The following is a 19,159-nucleotide window of genomic DNA, read 5'->3' on the forward strand; positions in this document are numbered from 1 at the left end:
GAAAGAATGCCAGAAATTTGAGGGATTTATTACTTCCTTTTTAAGGAATTTTTGCAAAAACAAAGATTCTACCCCTTAGGGTTTTACCCTGTATGATCCCACTTGTTGGATACACTAAAGTAGAGAGGTTTTTATCAAACTAACAACTGAAAACACAATAGCCCGATATTTATTTTATGTATGTTTAAAAAAAACATGAAATCTTTAAACAATTGTCAGCTCAGTGTTAATATGGAGTAAATGTTGAAACAGGTGACTAAACATTGGTGCTCTGCCATCCACTGGTGAAAGATAAAATATTGAAATGGTTGCAACTTTAAAGTAGCTTTGTGCGTAATACTCTTCTCCCTATGCCAATAAAACATTTTCTTTGAGCTGTGATGTGTATATAATATGTTCAAGACTACTGCCTATACACAGTAACAAAGTATTAGACTCTGATGGACTTCTTTCTAACACAGGATTTTCTCTCCCTTAAATTGTAATTGCATTTCTGACAATTTTGCAACATGCCCAGTGTGTACAAGGGTGAAATAAGCCGAGGGCGGCAAGATTACCCAACGTTAACTGACTGGACACAGGATTTGGCTGTTTTTGCAATATTGAAACTTGGATGGTGACATCACTATTTGACGTGTCTTTACTGGTATTTTCATTTAAATTGTGGTGATGTAAATTACTGTAAATAAGGGAACTTAATTTTTACATTTTGTAGTTTTTTAACACTAGATTTAATTTCAAATGGTCGTTTACAAATTGGCCAGTTTAGGTTTGCACTGTACTTAATTAGAAAAGTTTACTGAAAGCACCACGGGGGAGATCAAAATTGTGCAAGCTTTTCTTAATTAGTCAGTTTGTTTTATATTTCCCGATTTGTTCTGTAACCTCTTTCCTCGTCGTTGTGTTTTTCCTTTATTTTATATAATCTCATATGAACTATTGGCGTAATAAAAAAAAAAAATCTATTACTTGACCTTAAATTGGGAAAAGGCGGATTCACGGTGTTTTTTCCCACGTGACGTGAACGTCGCATCAGATGATGAGTGTGGGTCATCAGCTGCAGACAGTCAGGTGTGGTCGGCATGGAGACTTTGCGACCGGAGCCGTAATCCAGTGGATTAAATTGAGGCAAACACAGCGTCTACTGCGGATCCATTCAAGTGATCTACCGACTGAGCACTTAGTATATCACATTTCATGAGTAAGTTTTTAAACAATTGCTTGTTGAAAAGAAATGTATTTTGAAGTGTACGAAGTTGCCTGCGTCTACGGTGTTCAGAGCAAGTCAGTGGCAGGCCAGGATCGGGCCCAGAGTCTCACTCCAGACTGGATTAAAAAAAGATGGAAATTTTAAAGTTGTCTTGTTTATCTCAAGCGCCGAACACAGCACCGTTACCAAACACAAACTCATAGTTTTGTGAAATGTAGGTTTTTTTTTTTACTCCGGTTAAAGTAATTGACGATAAATTAAGGGACAATTAGGTTAACTTTCCGTTTTATACTCATGCTTTAACTTGTTTTGGCAGCTAACGTTAAACGTTAGCATAAAACCTAGCCGTTGGAATAAACCGTTGTTTTTAACGTTGGGACATAAAGTATTTTAGTGTTACGGGTGCCGAATTGAGGGGGAACTTTTAAATCCTCATTCAGATGTAAACAAGTAGAAAATGAGCTGTGACTGACTGTGGTGAATACAGTTTACCAGAAGAAGTTATTTTCACTTTTGTCGTGACATTCCTTGAAATCTGGAACGCGTCTTTCAAGACTTGTAGTAGTAGTAGTAGTAGTGGAACTCACACGAGCAGTTACCATTAGCTGTTCCTCGAACGATGCTAAACTGCCACCACACTAAAAAAGACCTTTTAATTAAACGAGTGACCTGCAAACCGCAAAACTGTCTGTCGGCAATTAACTGTAACGTCACCGGAAATTAAATCACTTGGGAACGTTTTTCTCAAATGCGTGGATTAGCTGGTCTTCCACTCCTCATCTACAGCTATACGACTTTTAGTAAATCAGTTGTATGTTAGTTACCTCATAGACGTGTTCACCATTAATGAACGCAAAATTAATAATGGCTATTGGTATTTTTACAAGAGGACCTGCTCGATTTGAAGCATGACCAATATAGACTCGGCAAAATCTGTACTTGTATAATAACGTTCCAATGTGTTGTTCTAAGCTGTGCATGTCTAATGCAGAGTTTGAAATGAATTCAACACCCCTCTGTGCACAAATAGCAGGGTCTCATTTAAAAGGTTCAAAGGCAGGGACAGCCTTTCCTGTTTTCATGGAAAACGTTCCAAACGTTAGCTAGATCACCTCGACTGCACCACCTCCCTAGTTTATCTTGTGCCAGTCAGGAAAATCTATGCCAGCCTGAAGGTGTGACTGCCTGGGAGCTTTTGTTATTGCTCCCTTGCTTACCCAGCTTCAAGTTTTAAGGATCGGGATGAATAAAGCAGGATGAGGAAGTTATGTTTAATGACTCAGCTGTTGTTTGAGGAGCAGGAAGGGGGGTTGAAGAGGGCCACACACTGTATACAGCAATCAAAGAAACAGTTGTGGTGTTGCTGCTTCGCTGATGCAAATTGGTCTGACCTCAATTCTTTCCCCCCCCTTTCTCTGTGTAGCACCCTTTTAAACCTGGGCTAAAGAAGCAAGAAGTGAGACCATCCATATGTTGTGAAACAAGGAACAGTTGACTTTTTACCCAACCACTAGAGGAACTGAAGAGAAATTAAGGGATCGACTCAAAGGACCCTCAACAGTCGAAACCACTGCTGAACTGCTTCGAAGAGGCACAACATCTATGTTTTTCATTTTTTTTTAAATAGGTCACGGAGTTAATGAACGAGCGGTGGAGGAGTTAAGTGCTATAAGTGGCAATAACTGGATTTATGATCAGGCTCTTTGGCTTCCAGAGCAACAAACTTAAAAAAAAAATCAGATTCCCTATCACACAGGTTTAAATGCATGTTCAATGTTTAAATGCATAAACCTAAGTGAAAACATTACATTTGAAGTGAAAGTGCATCCTACGGAGTAGAAGGGAGTGTCCTTACTGCACTGGCAGAACTGTGACTATAAAGATCTATAAGACGTCACAAGTTGGAAATCCCCCACAGGAGTTTTTTTTTTTTTTGGGTGGAACTAGAACTAAGGTGGAACCACAGCTGGTCTCAGCTGTCAAGCATGCATCATAAATGCAAAGCTCATCCGAAATGCCCTACATTCTGCAGGTTGCTTTCACTTTGAAACCAAAAAGCATAATGTGAATATTTGAACTGAATCTCAAGAATAAGCCACACCTCAAAAGTGCAGAAATTTAACTGGAAATGTCCCCACATTGGCAAGGGATTGCCTGTGATTTGTGGACAAACTCTTGTGCTACTTTGAGTTGGTAGCATTTGGAGGTAGAAAAAAAACCCACAAACACTGGGGAGAGAACGAATATTACCTCCTCTTATGAAACACATTTTACTCTAAAGTTCAATAAGAGGCCATCCAAATGGCAGGGAAAGACTACAATCATCTCTTTAAGCTGCTCATCATTGGAGACTCCAGTTAGTATATTTTGATACATTTTACATTCATCTGAAGTCATATTATGTTGCATATTTACTCCTAGAAGTGTCAGATTACATTATAGGCTTGTGAACATAGAACTGAATTCTTGTCATGCACTTATTTGGATGCAGACAAAAAATGTATATGTTGTGGGGATATTTATTTTATCTTTTAAAAGATTTGTAAGGGGAAAACCAGCAACAACAGGAACAAGTTTAATTTCACTGACATGATATCAAAAACAGAACCGTGTTTAAGACACAAAACACACAAGATGATCTTTCTTGCCATACAAATGTTGACTCGTCTTTGCAGGAAGTACAGGATCTAAAAACTGACTTTTTTGTTCCAGCAGTCTTTGCAATATAATAGTGTACTTAATTATGTTCTTAGCTTTACCTGTGTTTGACAGGTCAAAATGTCTACTGTTAAAATGATCTAACCTGATTATTATTTCAGTCACTGGTCATGTGTGCTCTCACAATAGGAACCACTGCTTGTAGTATCAGACTGATGTAACTTATATTATATCTTAAGTAAGGTGTGTTCACTATATATGCTTTGTCCCTGTCATCTCATTGTAAGAGCTTTTCTGATGGTGGTAAAATCAACCTTTAAGAATGATTATCATTCTCTGGTTAAAAAAATGTTCTGCAAAATATTTTGCATATTTTGTGACCACCATAAAGACCTGTGTCAAAAGTTGACATTCTTTCTGCAGGGTTCCATTTAATTTTTATACTAATATTAAGATCATTAAAATTGTGCTCCATCTAGTCATGATAGGCATTTCTCTTTCGTATTTTAAAGGCTGAATAATACAAAATTATTATATCAGGGTTCAAAAAAGCTAAAGGATAATATTTAGGAATAATATTTACCCTTCTTTAAAAAACATTGACAACAACAAGAGCACATAGAAAGTCACACTAATGCTACACTGCTCCCATGGTTACGCTTTATGATGGTCACAGAATATGATGAGGCACAGCCTTAGTGTGGTGCAGAGAAAGCAAAGTGACAAGGATCACTAGTTTGAGCCCTTTTGTACTTGAGTGCTATTAATAATTCCTGTCTAATAATATTGATGGAGAATATTTGTAGTTAGTTATCCTGTAGTTGGGTTTATATAATTTCATATGAAGCATATGAACAGACATTATTATTTTGGCAGACATGTTACACAATTGGAATTTAAGCCGTTGCTTGTAAAAACTGCTCTTGGTGAAAACTTCACAGCTTCTAAAATAGAGGAAATGCAAGTGAGTGAACTTTTTAAGTAAGAAACACCCCACAATGGTTCAAACCACTAACTGGTTCACTGTCGAAGAAAATCCGTAAACTGCTTACGATTTTGTCAAAGTTTCTTTTAAGCATATTATCAAATGCTGATTTTTATCAAATTGATATAATCGTGCTTCAGACTTTTTTCATGGTGGCTAAACCACCACTGCTTTGACTATTGAAACAAGTTTCAGATCTTTTATATCTGATATAATCACTACCGTGTAATCTGTAAGGCTGTCAAATGTTTAGATTTTTAAAAGAAATTATGAATGACAGATTTATATTATATTCTGGCTCTGATTCTTGTTAGGCAAACATGAAAAGTTACAAAATTAGATTATTTGCAATATTGGCTGCAGGATATGCTTTTAGATGACCTTCATCCTTATAGTAAATTGTTTTTAGTGATTAGATTTCATTGTATGACTGTAGACTACTGTGAAGTCTAGAAACCCCTTTGAACATTTCCCGTTGTCCATCATTTTGTAAACTATATATGTGGGATACAACAACCAGTGATCAGTGGTTCGGTTGGCAGCTCAACAGGCCCAGAATTCACTTCTGAAGAGATGATTGCTTTACATTTGACCTGTGAGAGTGTCTTGAAAGTGGATTTCTTGTGATGGTATTGTGGGTTTTTACTTCCTTGTGCTTAATAGTTTTGAGAGGTTTCCCTGAAGAGTAGTTCCTAAAATATTGTTACAGTCAATTCTGTGACTAAGTAGTACAGTGCAGCATGTATCGAATATTGTAAAACAAATAATTTTCTTGGAATATGACTTTGATATTGAGGCAACAGCTTTTTAATACTCTTACTTTCATTACTGAAACAGAAGTTCTCTTCTCCGTTTGTGGCAAAGCACATGCAAGAAGTTTGCATTTTTAGTGTATATGCTCATCATCGTGTATTAAAAGGAATCTTTTAAGGTGTACATTTATGTGTGGGTAGAAAATTGCAATAGTTGTATGAATACTTATGATTTCCCCTCTGTTGCTGCTTCATGAGTCTATTTTTAAAAAGTTGCCAAGAGATTTAGGGACGTGATCCTCAGATTTTATATGTCTTTTTGGTCGCACACTTAAGTTTACGTATTTTCAGTATATTTTCAGCTTTTGCCCTTGTTTTCTTGCTTTGTTTAACTTTTGATTTCCAGCCATTTAGTGATAGTGTACATTATTACCCAAGTGAGACTTAGAAATAGAATAGTTTTGTCATAAGCCTCAGAAAAAACTGTCTTGTCTGTTCCTGATTTCTAACATTAATTTCCTACGTGATATGCATGTTAATCTTGTCCCTCTGATCTCGGTCTCTCTCAGATGTGGGGAAAAGCAGTCTTTTGCTCCGCTTTGCAGACAACTCCTTCTCAGGTGAGTTACTTACGTGAGTTGTAAGTCACATGAAAGATAACACAAGAACTTACATTTATCAAGCTTCCTCACATTAAGAAAACACTCAGTCTGGGCTGACATATGTCTCCATCTTTAGGCAGCGACATAAAAGCATTTTATTGGGATTAGTCATCTCATCTGCAGGGTTTTTCAGAACTGTCCTAACCTGTCGTGAGTTCAGAGGGAGGCAGGTTTTTGTACAGCATGCAGGCATTCGTGGGGGAATTATGAACATAATGAATAGGATTATTTTTCTTGTTGTTTTTCTTACAACAATCTAAATATGTGGCATGCAATCACTACTTTTGCAAAGCTCTTCCCATTTGGCTGAAAATTATTGTCCCATTTCTCTTCAAATAGTTATTTTACATACTTGGTAAGTAGGGGCACACACCAAGTGCCACAAGACTAACTTGCTATCAACTCCACATCATTGTTGTCCAGTACTGAAGAGTCTACTCAACTCTCAGTTTATCCTCTTCATTTGTTTTAATGTCTAAACCATTTTTGTCAATTCTTCAGTTAACTCTACTATAACAATCTTTGACTCTACACTGTCAAACAGTTGTGGGAAGAGAGCTAACCAGCCAAAATGATTGAAAACATTTGTTTGTATTGAGCATAATTGGCAACAGAAACATGCAGCTGCACAGGAAGAATCTCAATGTCCCCAGATTGTTTCATTTTTGAACCCACAATGCAACTTCACGGTCTCTTTAAAGCAAAGTTTTATAATGTTGTGCTTTAATCCAATATTAGACCTGTTAAACTTTGTTTTACCTTCCAAAAAATCTTTGTAGGATTTTATAAGATTAGATTCTTTCTGTTGGCAGATGGAATAAATATACATTTCCATTGTGCTTGTTGGTGCTTTCAAGATTAGATCTTTTCTGAATCTAAACACGATTTAAATGTTGACTGATACATTAAGGTCATGTGCTTATATGGTGTCTGTGCTGTTTTCTGATTCTCTGGTTCACCGGTTTCCTCCAGGCAGCTACATCACCACCATTGGTGTTGACTTTAAGATTCGAACAGTAGACATTGAGGGAGAGCGGGTAAAGCTGCAGATCTGGGACACAGCTGGGCAGGAGAGATTCAGAACTATCACATCAACGTAAGCATCTCCAGACAAACTGGTTTTGTCTGTTGAAATTTTCATTTTAGCAAAGTGTTTTGTTTTTGTTTGTTTTTTGTTTTGTTTTTTAATATAACTAGTTGGATTATCTTTATTTATGTGTTTCTTTCCAGATACTATAGAAACACCCACGGTGTCATTATTGTTTACGATGTGACAAATCCAGAATCATTTGTAAATGTGAAAAGGTGGTTAAATGAAATCTCCCAGAACTGTGACAATGTCTGCAAGATACTGGGTGAGTCAACTGTGTTAATGTGAGTTTAAAAGAACTGCAACTTAAATATTGAGAAAATTGGCACATTTGTAACATTGGACATTTGTCTTTGTAGCAGTTCATCCAAAAGCTACCTTAAAACAGGGACTTAGTAGGACACAGGAACAGAAAGTGAAACAAGGGTTTTGTAAAGCTCTGATTGAAATTTTTTGGAAGAGTTCCTGCTAATAAAAGGACTTCTTGTGTGTAATGTAATGTCTAAATTGTGAGATGGAAAAAAGCTTGTGACATTTAACATGTTTTTGGGATTTAAGGTATATGAGGTCACAAATGGCTGAATTGGCCTGTGGCTACACAATAAATACTTGTTAGTAGGATAAATTAATTGTTTGGTTTGAGCCTTTCCACATAATTTAATAAAAATAATACAAGTTAAAATTTGACATGCCTTACAGGAAATAAGATGTTGGTGGGGTGGTTAATGCTGTTACCTCACAGCTAGACATACACACCTGGGGTGTACCAATAAATACTAAGATGGACATCGGCACACCTGAGACCCTTAAATGGACATGTGGTTAACAAAATAGACGGATGGGGATATGTATTCTCTCTTACTGCATTAGTGTTCTAACAGTCTTTGGAACACACCCACTGAAATCAGTCCATAAGTGTAGAAATAAAAACATTATTTATTTTTCTTTCTCTTTTTTTCAGTGGGAAACAAAAATGATGACCCTGCTAGAAGACAGGTGGATACCCAGGATGCTTTGCGTTTTGGGGAATCGGTTGGTGTTCGGGTCTTTGAGACTAGTGCCAAAGAGAACATAAATGTCGAAGAGGTAACATCAAGACTGTGTTTGCAGTAGCTATCACCTTACTTTTAAACGGCACAAATTCAATTCAACTTTATTTATATAGCACTGATTTCCAACATTGTCATCTCAGTGTACTTGAGTAAAAGAGAACATTTTTTATCAATATAATATTTAAGCACTTTCAGCTATTATACATATTTAATCATTATCAAAAGTAGCAAAAAACATTTTTTTGCATCTTCCTTTGTGAAATGTTCTCTTATACTATGCATATCCGTCTTTTGCTTTTATAACCTCCTCTTCAGTTTTAGCTTGACTGATAGGAGGCTTTGTTTTAAAATCTCCTTTATATTATATTGGACAGCCTTCATTCATTCTTCTAATTTATTCTTTTTAACTATAGTGCCTGATGCACATATACATCCTCTTTTGTGTGTCCAAGTTTTTTTCCTTTTTTGGATTATGTTCTTCATAGTTGGTACTGGTATCCCTAAACGTTAATATTTTTATATCCTTCTTCAATATTTAGAGGTTTTCTAGTTTAATTTTTAGATTTTCTGAAAGCTGTTTTCACAATTCTATTGTTTCTGTTTCTCTTAGCAAACCACTTAAGACAACGTTACTTTGTGGACCGTATGTTTATAGTCATTCAACAAATGTGTTAAGCTACTTTAGTTTTCTATTCAAGCCATCTAGTGAAAATTCCTGTATTTTCATATAGCTTGGTACTTGTTGGCCTGTTGGCAAATTAAACTGTAGTTGTAGTAGCTGTTGCTTTTTCAACATCAGCCCTTTAAAGGAAATTTTGAATTCATTTTTAAGAGCCGGTCTTATTTTTGTGCAGATGTTCATGGCCTTCACCCGCATGGTACTCCGGGCCAAGAAGCAGAGCCAAAACAGAGCTGAGAGGGAACGAGAGCGGGAGAAGGACACCGTCAACATCAATGCCCAAAGAGATAGAGACCGCAGGAAGAAAGGAAAGAAATGCTGCTGAGACACAGACACAAAAGCCACTTTTCACTCATTGGTTAAGAGGAAAGTGTTCTAACAAGATTGGGAAAACTGTGCCTTAGGAGATAAGTGTTCTGTTTCACACTGCAGATATGAATGTCAGAAACTATAGTGATCACTATTTACTATGCCAAGTTACAAAACAGCAGTCTATAGGTTATACTGCTTAAATGTTAATTGTTTAAGTAACTGAGGCACAGGGATATATATAGTCTGTCAGCACTGACTGCATGTAGCAGCCTATAGGTTACATGAGTTAAAGGACTATTCTGGTGCTTTTCTTTTCTTTTTAAGCCCATGTTATAAATTACATTTGAACACATGCTCTATAGTGTTTTAGATTTTGATGTGGTTATTAAGAAAATGGAGGAAATCATCTCTTTGTTCAGCACTTCTAGACATTGTTTCCTTATAATATTTTAAATGTCCGTTTATCTGATGGTTTTCTTAGTTAATAAATTAAACACTTCACATATGTAAATAAATGTCAGAAAGTGAAATGGTCCCATTACATTTTTTAGGTACAGGTGATTCTATCAAATTGCTTGTTTTGATTGTCCAACATTCGAAACTTGAAATGTATTCAGTCCACTATATCAGACAAAGAAAAGCAGAAAATCACAATTAAGAAGTTAGAATTTGAAAAATCAATTGCATTGTTCTTCAATAATGACAAAGCCTTTTTTGCTAAGACATAACATTTGTCAGTAAATTACAGAGCATCTTGCAAAATTGGCAAGTCTGCACTCAATGATATGACAACATCAGAACAGGCATCATGCAACCTAACAGAAGTTTAACTCCAACTTGTTCGTCACCTTAAACTTATTGTTTAAGGTTAATGAGACAATCTGCTTTGAAATATGAACAAGTTATGTGGTGATTGCGGTGAAGTGGCTAAAACATAAAACACTGGTATGGTCCTTTAACTTTGCACTAGTAAACTGTGGTTATGTGTCGATAATGTTTTTGTTAATACATAATTTACCACTGAAAGTTTATGGGTTGCAGTTGTTACTAAATTGTAACCTTGACACACTAAACAGGTGTGGTGAGTGCCGTCCAACAACTGTATTCCTAAATTTCAGTTAAAGTGAGGCCACTAATCCTTGACTGCAATATGTTTAACCTTGAGAGAAACACGAGCCCAAAATGTTCAAGTCATTAGTATGTTGTTTTTATGTAAATCTTGGCTAGCAAATGTGCCCAAATCCAATTAAAAGCAATAAATCTCAAATTTTTGGGTGTGTCTCCGAACATTTCTTGAAGAGGTCGATGCATGGAGGTGAAAGATAAGGAATGCTAAAGGTTTTCTAGTAGCATAAAAAGAAAATGTGAATCAAGGTGTTAGAGTAAATGTATTTAGATTCCATCACAGAGCAAAAGTAGCCTTTCATTTATTTGATTATATAGGTCAAACCAGAGTATGGAACTATGGAGGTGCTATGTGAAGGCTTCTGTGTTCCAAGACAGTGCAGCTTCACAGAACTAGAGTTATGTCTAGCTAACAAATTTCATAAACTGGCACCTAGTTGTTGTACTTTTGTTTGTGTGTGTGCGAATAATTTAATCACTGACAGAATTTGAGGCTTTGTTAACCAAGCAATCTTATTGAAATAATCAAAGTTTTATTGCCCATTTCTAATTGGCTGGTAAGCGCTGCTAGATTAAAGCTAAGATAAACTTTAATATCTACCCTAAACAAGACTACCTAGAGTATTCAAGCCAAGCCCTAAATCCACCCCTAAAACCACAGAAGTTTAAGATTTCATAATTTGAAACCAGGAAATTGCTCTTACTGGCCATTCGTGCAACAGTTTTTTTTTTTTTAAGGATCAAGTTGTTGCAGAACTATGCACCAATGATGGGGACTCCAAAAACAATTTCCTTTTGGAGTGCTGTGTTTTAAAATGCAGCTGGGAAAAAAATGTGACATGATGCTTGTGTGGTGTAAAATGTAAATAAGTTGAAAAAAATGAAAACTTAATGACACAGAACTTTTAATGTTCAACATCAACACAAATAACCCGTACATGTTAATTTTCAACTGCAGTCTATAGTGTCTGCTTTGGAAAAGCCATTGTTCTTTGTGCTCTTATATCAGGAAAAAAAATCCAGTTTCAGCTGGCAGTTTTGTGGGATTATCCTAAAACTGAATTATCAATCCTGTCAGTTAGTGATACATGTGGTTGATGTTAGAAATAACATGAAAGAATGTGTCTGCAAAACAAAACTTCACTAATTTGGATGTAAAATGTTATTCTACTGAAAGTTCAAGTTTTCTTATGTGCTGCATTCATGTCATGTGGGAGGCAATTGTTTTCATGTCTCTCTTGCTTTTCTATCAGTTGGGTTTGGGCAGTCTGTAGACGTCTCCAGAGACCAACAGCTGATGCTCCCTGACCTTCCTTTGCAGGAAGGCCTCCAGCTCGTTGATGTCCATTTCTGTGATGACAGGTCCCGTGGCGACAAACATCCGGAGCATTGAGTGGATTCGTTCCAACGTCATGCTGTCCAGGTTGGTCAGCATGGCTTGGATGTATGCCCAGAACAGCTGCAAAAAGACACAAATGAGTGTTAAGACGCTTGTTGTTTCATAGCGAATACTTCATTATGTTTAGCATTGTATGTCTGCGTGCGCTGTGGTCACCTGAAGCTTCTCCTCTCTCTGCTCGGATTGGGTGGTCGTGTTGGAGTCTCTCTCCTCGTCACTGTCTATCAGCATCATCCCTCTCTCCATCTTCTCTTTAGACGAACCTGTCTCCACCACGTAGTAGTGCCCTCCTGCCTCCTCCCTCAGCACACCATGCTGCTGCCACAGTGCTAGCTTCCTGTGGACCAACTCTTTCGGGGCACCCAGTTTTACGCTCAGCTCCTCCACTGTCCACGAACCTGAATGACAAGAAACAGTAGCGGGTGAAGCAGGAAGGCACCAATCCTACTTTTTCTCACCTGATAATGACTGCAAACTTCAGCAGGTACTCTATTACAAGGAGTACTAATTTTCCCTTTTTCCATTTTATTTCAGTTGTAACTGGTTTGTTTCTGCTTTAACTGGCAGATCTCCCAAAATGTTAATGTCATACATAGCAAAATATCTCTTAAATGAAAACCCATACTTTTTTCCTGGAAGTGTAGGATGATGGCTGCGTGGATCGGGGAGACATTGAGGTTAGTCAGGGTACGATCCTCCAGCTCCACATCTAGGGTAACTGAACCCAGGTGGGGCTTCCAGCTCAGAGTCCTCATTGCCTAAAACACAATACTGTCCGTTAACAGAAAGCTTCACTTGCAGCAATCAAATTCTTTGGCAACATGAGCATAAACCTGCACCTGCATGTTCGTATTTGTCTATGCCCCAGTCGTCAAACACGTTCAGTTCCCCCAGGATTTAGCAGTTTTTTTTAAACTCTGTGCCACTTTTCACCCCCCCAAAATGTGTTGCATGCTGTGATCTATTTATATTTTAAATTCCAAGGTTATGAAAATTTCACAGGGGATGGATTTAATTGTTAAGATAGTGACACTGCAAATTCCTGAAGGGACTAATTGCAGCCACCACAGAAGCTATGGCTGCTGTAGTGTATTTAGATGCATCCACAGTGAAAGGTTGTCTTAAGGGCTAAATATATTGATGTTGTGACTTAAAAAATTACAATTAAAAAAATGCAAAATTCTTTATCCAAACTTGATTAAACTTTTTTGCAGTAGCTGATCTCCACCTTCAGTTTCTCATAGCGGTGAGTGTAGGCCTCCATGGCCTGACAGACAACTGGAGGCAGCTCCAGCTTCTCCTCCTTCAGCTGAGGCCAAAATTCAGAGGACAGGATGATGGCTGACAGTGACAATGGGGGCTGATCCTCCTCGCTCAGCCTTGATTCCTCCTCTCGGATGTTGCTGTTGATTCTCCGAGAGTCTGCCATGTCCTGGGGAGAAAACAGACAAGGATTTTGTCACCATGTGTATACTGTGGTATTATATATGATTCATAAACATCTGCAAATTTGGATCTCAAAATATTTCTCTAGCTGAAAAGCTCTTTCAGATGACATCACCCAGAGGAGATTTTCATCATTAACAGTTCAGATGATGTCATCTCGAGGAGCTCTGAAATAGCTGGTTGACTATGATTACAAACGTCACAGTATGATAACGACATGACATAATCTGCACTGAAGGTTCCTCCAAGTGATGTCATCTGGAGGCATTTTTCAGCTAATAGTAGAGAGATATTTTAATATAGGGAAGTCAAAGGGAAGTTTAATGGGATTTATTTAAATGTTTTACCCAAAACCCGAACCAAAAGTACGTTAATAAAGCATTTCTGATTCTGAAAAGCAGCAAATTCAAAATCAGTGAGGGTGTCCTTCAAAGGATTTTTAAACTATGCATTTATCACCAGGTAAGTTTGAGTTCAACAATTTTTTCTTATAATTAAATATGGTATATCTTATAATTAAATACAGAACAAGTTTATAAGACAATAAAATGTTTCACCAAATATCAGGAAGTAGAACAAGAAGAAAAACCAGCCCCATATCTGGCCCACATCTATGTCAAGAGTTCCAGTTCACTGCCATTTTACTGGTATAACAGCTTGTGAGATTGTTTAATAATCATCACACTAACATCAAACATCATGTCACATTCTGTTTACCTTCAGCATGACTTCGCAGTAATGCATGTGAGACTCCCCAAACCTGAGCTTCAGCAGCTCTACATTACGAATCTCCCTGCAAACAAACGAGAAAAGACAAAACCATAGAAAAACAATGGATAATGATGCAGTTTATGGTCAGTCAAGTTCAGTGTCAGTTGTATAGCTTTATACTGTATATGCACTATGGTAAACAAGAGCTCATGACACAAGTGACACTTTAAAATTGCATGCAGGAACAAAATACTGAAAATACAAAATAAAATTATTTAAATTGTAGACGTTTCTAACTAAGTCAAAAAAAAATGTTTTAACTGACATTGTTTGTTTGCGGCATTTAGGATCTAAGATAATTACTAGTTTCTGACTCATATTCATATTAACATCTGCAGTTGCAAGAAAAAACTAATGCCATTGTTTTACAGAAAACCATGAAACCAAACAAGGAAGACTGTGTCTTGTCATCTAGACTGAAATATAACTACAGTACTACAACTTAAATTTGACTGACCATCAAGCTTTTATTTAACAGGTATTCAAAAACTCACACATGGTTGATTGTGACTGGAATATATTAAGAGATCTGCAGCAGTGCACTGGAACTAGTTGTGGCCCTCCTGGGGTGGGGGGGTTCAGGGTGATTTAATTTGGCATGTTTTATTTTCAAACTACTTGCTTCAGATAGGCTACTGAAGGTCCTGATTAAGAAGTACAATTTGATTTATTGACATTTTGTACAAATTGTAACAGGAAAATAGTCTCTGTTTTTGAGAAGTTCTGGGACTGATCTACTCTGATTGTTCCTCTAATTAATTTAATCGCAGATGTCATCATGTGGGTGGCCAAATATACTTGGGCAACCATCAGTGTACCAGGGTGGGATGCCCAAATACATTTTGTGTGTGGGAAACATTGAACACTTGCATCAGGAATAGTATTAGTCAAACTATCTCTTACTGAACAATTGTGATGATAAACCCAAAACCTACCTGTCTGATCGAACCTGCAGCTATGTGAATGAGAGTTTAGTTGTACCTGGCTGTGTTATAGTTGAGTTGGTGCAGCAGTCTGTCAGCCAGTACAGCTCTGTACTCATCAATGAAGATGTTCTTACTGCCATAGATGCTGACCAGCAGGCTGATGATGTCGGACGAACGATGTTTGGAGCCCATTTTATCTTACAAACATCACAAAGAAACACATTAAACTCTGTAAAAGGTTCAGCTAATTTAGAACCATACAGTTATGTGTTTACTGACCTGGGACAGCATCTGTTGGATCTGGAGTCCAGTCTTCTGGGTCATTGCCTTCTTCATCACTGTCCTGCATCTCCAAAGTCACCGGGTCTCCTCTGGACAACTCTGAGGCCAAGTCACTGCAGCCCTCAGCATCTCCAGTAAGCCCAGCAACGATTTGTCTCACTGTGTCCTCCCGAGTTCTAAAACACACCACAGTCTCCTTATTTTATCTTTTTGTTTTCTCCTACTCTTTGGGTTCAAATCGGTGGCTGATTTTATCCCAAGTATTTTAATTTTTAATTTGTCTTTATGCTGTACAGGGCTCTATAGTCTTAATTAAATATGCACTGTATATATATATATATATATATATATATATATATATATATATATATAGCTTGTTACAAGGTGGTTTCAAACTAGAGATCAGAGAAACACTGTCAATATTAAAAAGTACATTTCCAAATCCCTCCATAATCTCAAACTCAATTTAAATACATATAAACTCACCTGAGGTACTTGCGGATCGGTTGGCAGGCAACCTGCAGGATGACCATGGATGGGTCCAGCTCCCTGAGGGCCTTGATGGCGGAGATGTAAACAGTGAGGATGTCAGATGTGTGAACACCTAAGGAAAGTTGAACAAAGACTTAATAAAATTACCTCCTTCTCCTATTGTCTGCATGCCACATTGTAAATGCCACATAGTATGTTCTTTGCATGTATTATCTCCATTATAATACAGGTTTGGAGTACATGTATGGTTCATACTGAACTGACCTGGGTGCAGCAAGCGGCTTTCAAAAGCTGATTTTAATGAGGTGAGGAGCTGCTGTCTCTGATTGGTCCGTTCCAGACAGAATTTAAGATCTTCAATAGCAGCTTTAGATTCTGGGAAATCTGAAGACAAGAATCATTTAAATCAGAAAAGAAAAGTCTCTCTCCCCATCCCAGTGATTCTGTGAATGTAAATGTAGTTTGTGCACTTAAATATTCAACATGCAGATTACTTTATTTCTGCTTTTAACTTGACTACAGTTATCTGATTTTAGGTGAAACAAAGGTCACTTTTTGTCGATCAATCTAAAAGAAGGAAATTCCTTCAACTCATTGTAAGGCTATGGAATTCTAAATAAATGTGTGGGATTAGTGTCTCCATAGTGGGCAAATTGCACTGTCACAAGTCTTTCTGTCTTTCCCAGAAGACTCCTCATATCCAGTACAAAGGTAAGTTCACAATGTATTTAGCCCTGCTAAGCAAAAAGACGGATTAGGGGGAAAAGCTAGCCCAACACTGTCAGAGGTAAAAATACTGTACACACATTCGAAAATGAAGCAATTCTTTTTGAAATTTCAGTTTTACACAACTCATTAAAATAAGCAATTTTTGCGCTCTCACCTCTAATGATGCTGAACAGTTCCTCAATCCTCATGTTGACATAAATTCTGCAAAAAAACTGGTGCATGTGGCATCTCCACTGCTTTAGGACGGAGCTGCCAGACTGTCCAACTTGGACAGGTAAACAACTGGGGGCACTGGGGACACTGGGAGCAGGTACCAGACTGTCTGTGTGGACCTCACTTGCAAACACTTTGCTTAGCCAGCCCAGCACCAGTTCCAGCCACTGCTCAAACACAAATGCATTGATAATAAAAACACCTAACATGAAGGGCTTATCCTGAATGTCATGAAACTTCTCATTCACTCATCATCAGTATGAACAGATGAGTATTTTACCTCCTGGAACTCCAGCAGGAAGGAGCGTTCGTACTCCCCACGGCAGTGCTGCTCCATTCTCTGCTCAATGAGCTTGTGGAGGATGGAGGTGACGGCCTCCGAGCTGACCCACTCCAGCAGCTGTAGTTTGGAACTATGACCAGATAAAAAAACATCATCACTGATTCTCATTTTAATCATATACACAGCATGCATGTATTTATTAATACACAAAAGATATATACAAATGTATTGATTGTATCAACATTTTTCTTAAAATGTGCAGTAAAAGATGGAAATTATTTTGTTTATTTACTACAAACACTGATGAATTCATAATGCTGATTAGTAATAGCGGATCAGTAATAGCGTAATATACTCTATTACTCTATATTCTCTATATATACGTAATATAAAATGCTCAGCAGAGAGTACGGACAAAAAACAAACTACAAATCAACATTACTAAAGGCTTTGTGCACCAGTTAAAAAATGTTTGAAATTATATGTGCTGATCTTTACTGTTTCTCTTGGTGAGTTCACTCACAGTATGTGGCTGAGCTCCTGTAGCTGTTTCAGGGCGTCCTGACACCAGCACTGTTGTGTTGGGACCGCACACCCTGGGCAGACTGCTCCTTCTGGACTGTCAGTAACCTCAGCCCCATCCTCAGCCTCCCCCTCCTGATTCATATACACAGAGAATGTTCGGCTGTAAAACTCCAGCACTCTCTCCTGCAGAACAGGGGAAGGGGAGAAGAGGAGTAGGGCCCTGATGATGGTAAAGGCCCGCTCCTGGAGGCCCCTTGGCCCCGGGCCACAGAGATCACCGTGGCCCTCCTCCTGCCACATACCCAGGCTTTTCAAACCACCTAAAAGGACGAAAAGGGGATGTCTGAAATTCATAAGCACCACAATAGAGTGATCTCTAGTGAACTTAACAAACCTGTCCATTTTTTTTGTACTTGCCCAAAAAAGGTTCCAGTCGGTCCAACAGTGTTCGAAATGAGGTTAGGAGAACCCAAGCCCTGCCTCTCTCCTCCAGCTCATTCTCTGGCTGCTTCAGGCTGGACCAGAACTCAGGAACTACACAGGAGGACAGACGCATCTGCAGAGTCTCCAGCAGCCAGACACCCAGCAGTCGGCCCAGACCCTGACTGCACAGCAGGGCCAAGGAGTCTGAGAGGTTCTGCTCTGGCACCAAGCATTCAGGAGAAACCTAGTAAAGCAGCAAAATAGAGATACATTATGTTCTGGCACGGTAGGCGTAGATAGAATCAAAACATCTTTAATGTGTAACTTAAACTAATTTGTAAACTGTCTTAAATCATGTCCCTGTGGTTATGAACCATTGCCACAGGCAGAAAAACACCACAATGTGTGATACATATAGAACATCGATTCACTCGCTGTTCTCATCTCTCACTTGACTACATGAGTCCAGTGTTGAAGCAAACTCACCAAAGCTGCAGTGACAATTTCCCAGGCTTCACTAATCCCCTGTTGTGGTGCGGATCCCGAAATTTCCGCAGAGTCCGACTCCATCACAATTTCCTCCATCCTCTTTTTTCATTTAAACTTCGGGTTGTTTTCCGTGTTATAACGTTATAACGTCAAGCGTGCACCTGGCTTAGATATGATTTACTTATGATTTTAAAATACCGATTAGGCTCATATCATGTATAAAATAACATTACATAGCTCCTGATAGTATCGCGGGTTTACGTCTTCGTTTTCTTCTTCGCCTTTTTCTTTTACAATTAGTTTCCGGTGAACTGAGCAGTAAGACACTTAATGCTGCCCTCCACAGTTAACAGCACGCATGCAGTCAGTGCTTCGCTGCCATTGATTGTTTTATTTTGGAAGGTCACAGGAAGTGACACTGCGTAGCTTTATTAACTAATTACAAAAGATATTTACTACACTTTAGTGGTCACAATGGAGAACTGCAACTTTCGCTTTAAATATTACATTTTACAATTTTAACCATAACTAATATTTTTTATTTGATTACATTTGTTAAATAAACAAATAACAGGCGTTTCTGCCTTTACAACACTAAACTGTGGTTTTACATGCAAAGATAGTCATTTGCCAATAACTGTATTAGTATTTTTTTC

The 19,159-nt window shown here is 37.9% G+C and overlaps 2 protein-coding genes across 3 annotated transcripts; one reads left to right on the forward strand and one right to left on the reverse strand.

The window, feature by feature from the left end:
- The first annotated feature begins 1,039 nt into the window (after window positions 1-1,039).
- si:dkey-16l2.16 (ras-related protein Rab-35) lies at window positions 1,040-10,671 on the forward strand. 2 transcript variants are annotated; one of them, XM_067478411.1, is made up of 7 exons: window positions 1,040-1,201; window positions 2,634-3,566; window positions 6,175-6,225; window positions 7,240-7,363; window positions 7,498-7,622; window positions 8,319-8,443; window positions 9,264-10,671. In XM_067478411.1, the coding sequence occupies exons 2-7, from the start codon at window positions 3,512-3,514 to the stop codon at window positions 9,411-9,413; spliced, it is 630 nt and encodes a 209-aa protein (XP_067334512.1). In that variant the 5' UTR covers window positions 1,040-1,201; window positions 2,634-3,511; the 3' UTR covers window positions 9,414-10,671. The 2 variants fall into 2 exon arrangements, with proteins under 2 accessions (XP_067334512.1, XP_067334513.1); XM_067478412.1 differs by lacking the exon at window positions 2,634-3,566.
- A 742-nt stretch (window positions 10,672-11,413) lies between these two features.
- Window positions 11,414-18,805, reverse strand: anapc2 (anaphase promoting complex subunit 2). The gene is made up of 14 exons (XM_067478406.1): window positions 18,501-18,805; window positions 18,009-18,258; window positions 17,590-17,911; window positions 17,064-17,196; window positions 16,725-16,950; window positions 16,106-16,225; window positions 15,836-15,953; window positions 15,347-15,525; window positions 15,123-15,264; window positions 14,088-14,163; window positions 13,153-13,356; window positions 12,550-12,682; window positions 12,081-12,322; window positions 11,414-11,984 (listed from the first exon to the last, which is right to left on the reverse strand). Exons 1-14 carry the CDS (start codon window positions 18,597-18,599, stop codon window positions 11,775-11,777), a joined length of 2,454 nt encoding a protein of 817 aa, XP_067334507.1. The 5' UTR covers window positions 18,600-18,805; the 3' UTR covers window positions 11,414-11,774.
- Between the last annotated feature and the right edge of the window lie 354 nt (window positions 18,806-19,159).

This window comes from Channa argus, chromosome 15 (assembly GCF_033026475.1).
Source record: "Channa argus isolate prfri chromosome 15, Channa argus male v1.0, whole genome shotgun sequence".
Taxonomy (NCBI): domain Eukaryota; kingdom Metazoa; phylum Chordata; class Actinopteri; order Anabantiformes; family Channidae; genus Channa; species Channa argus.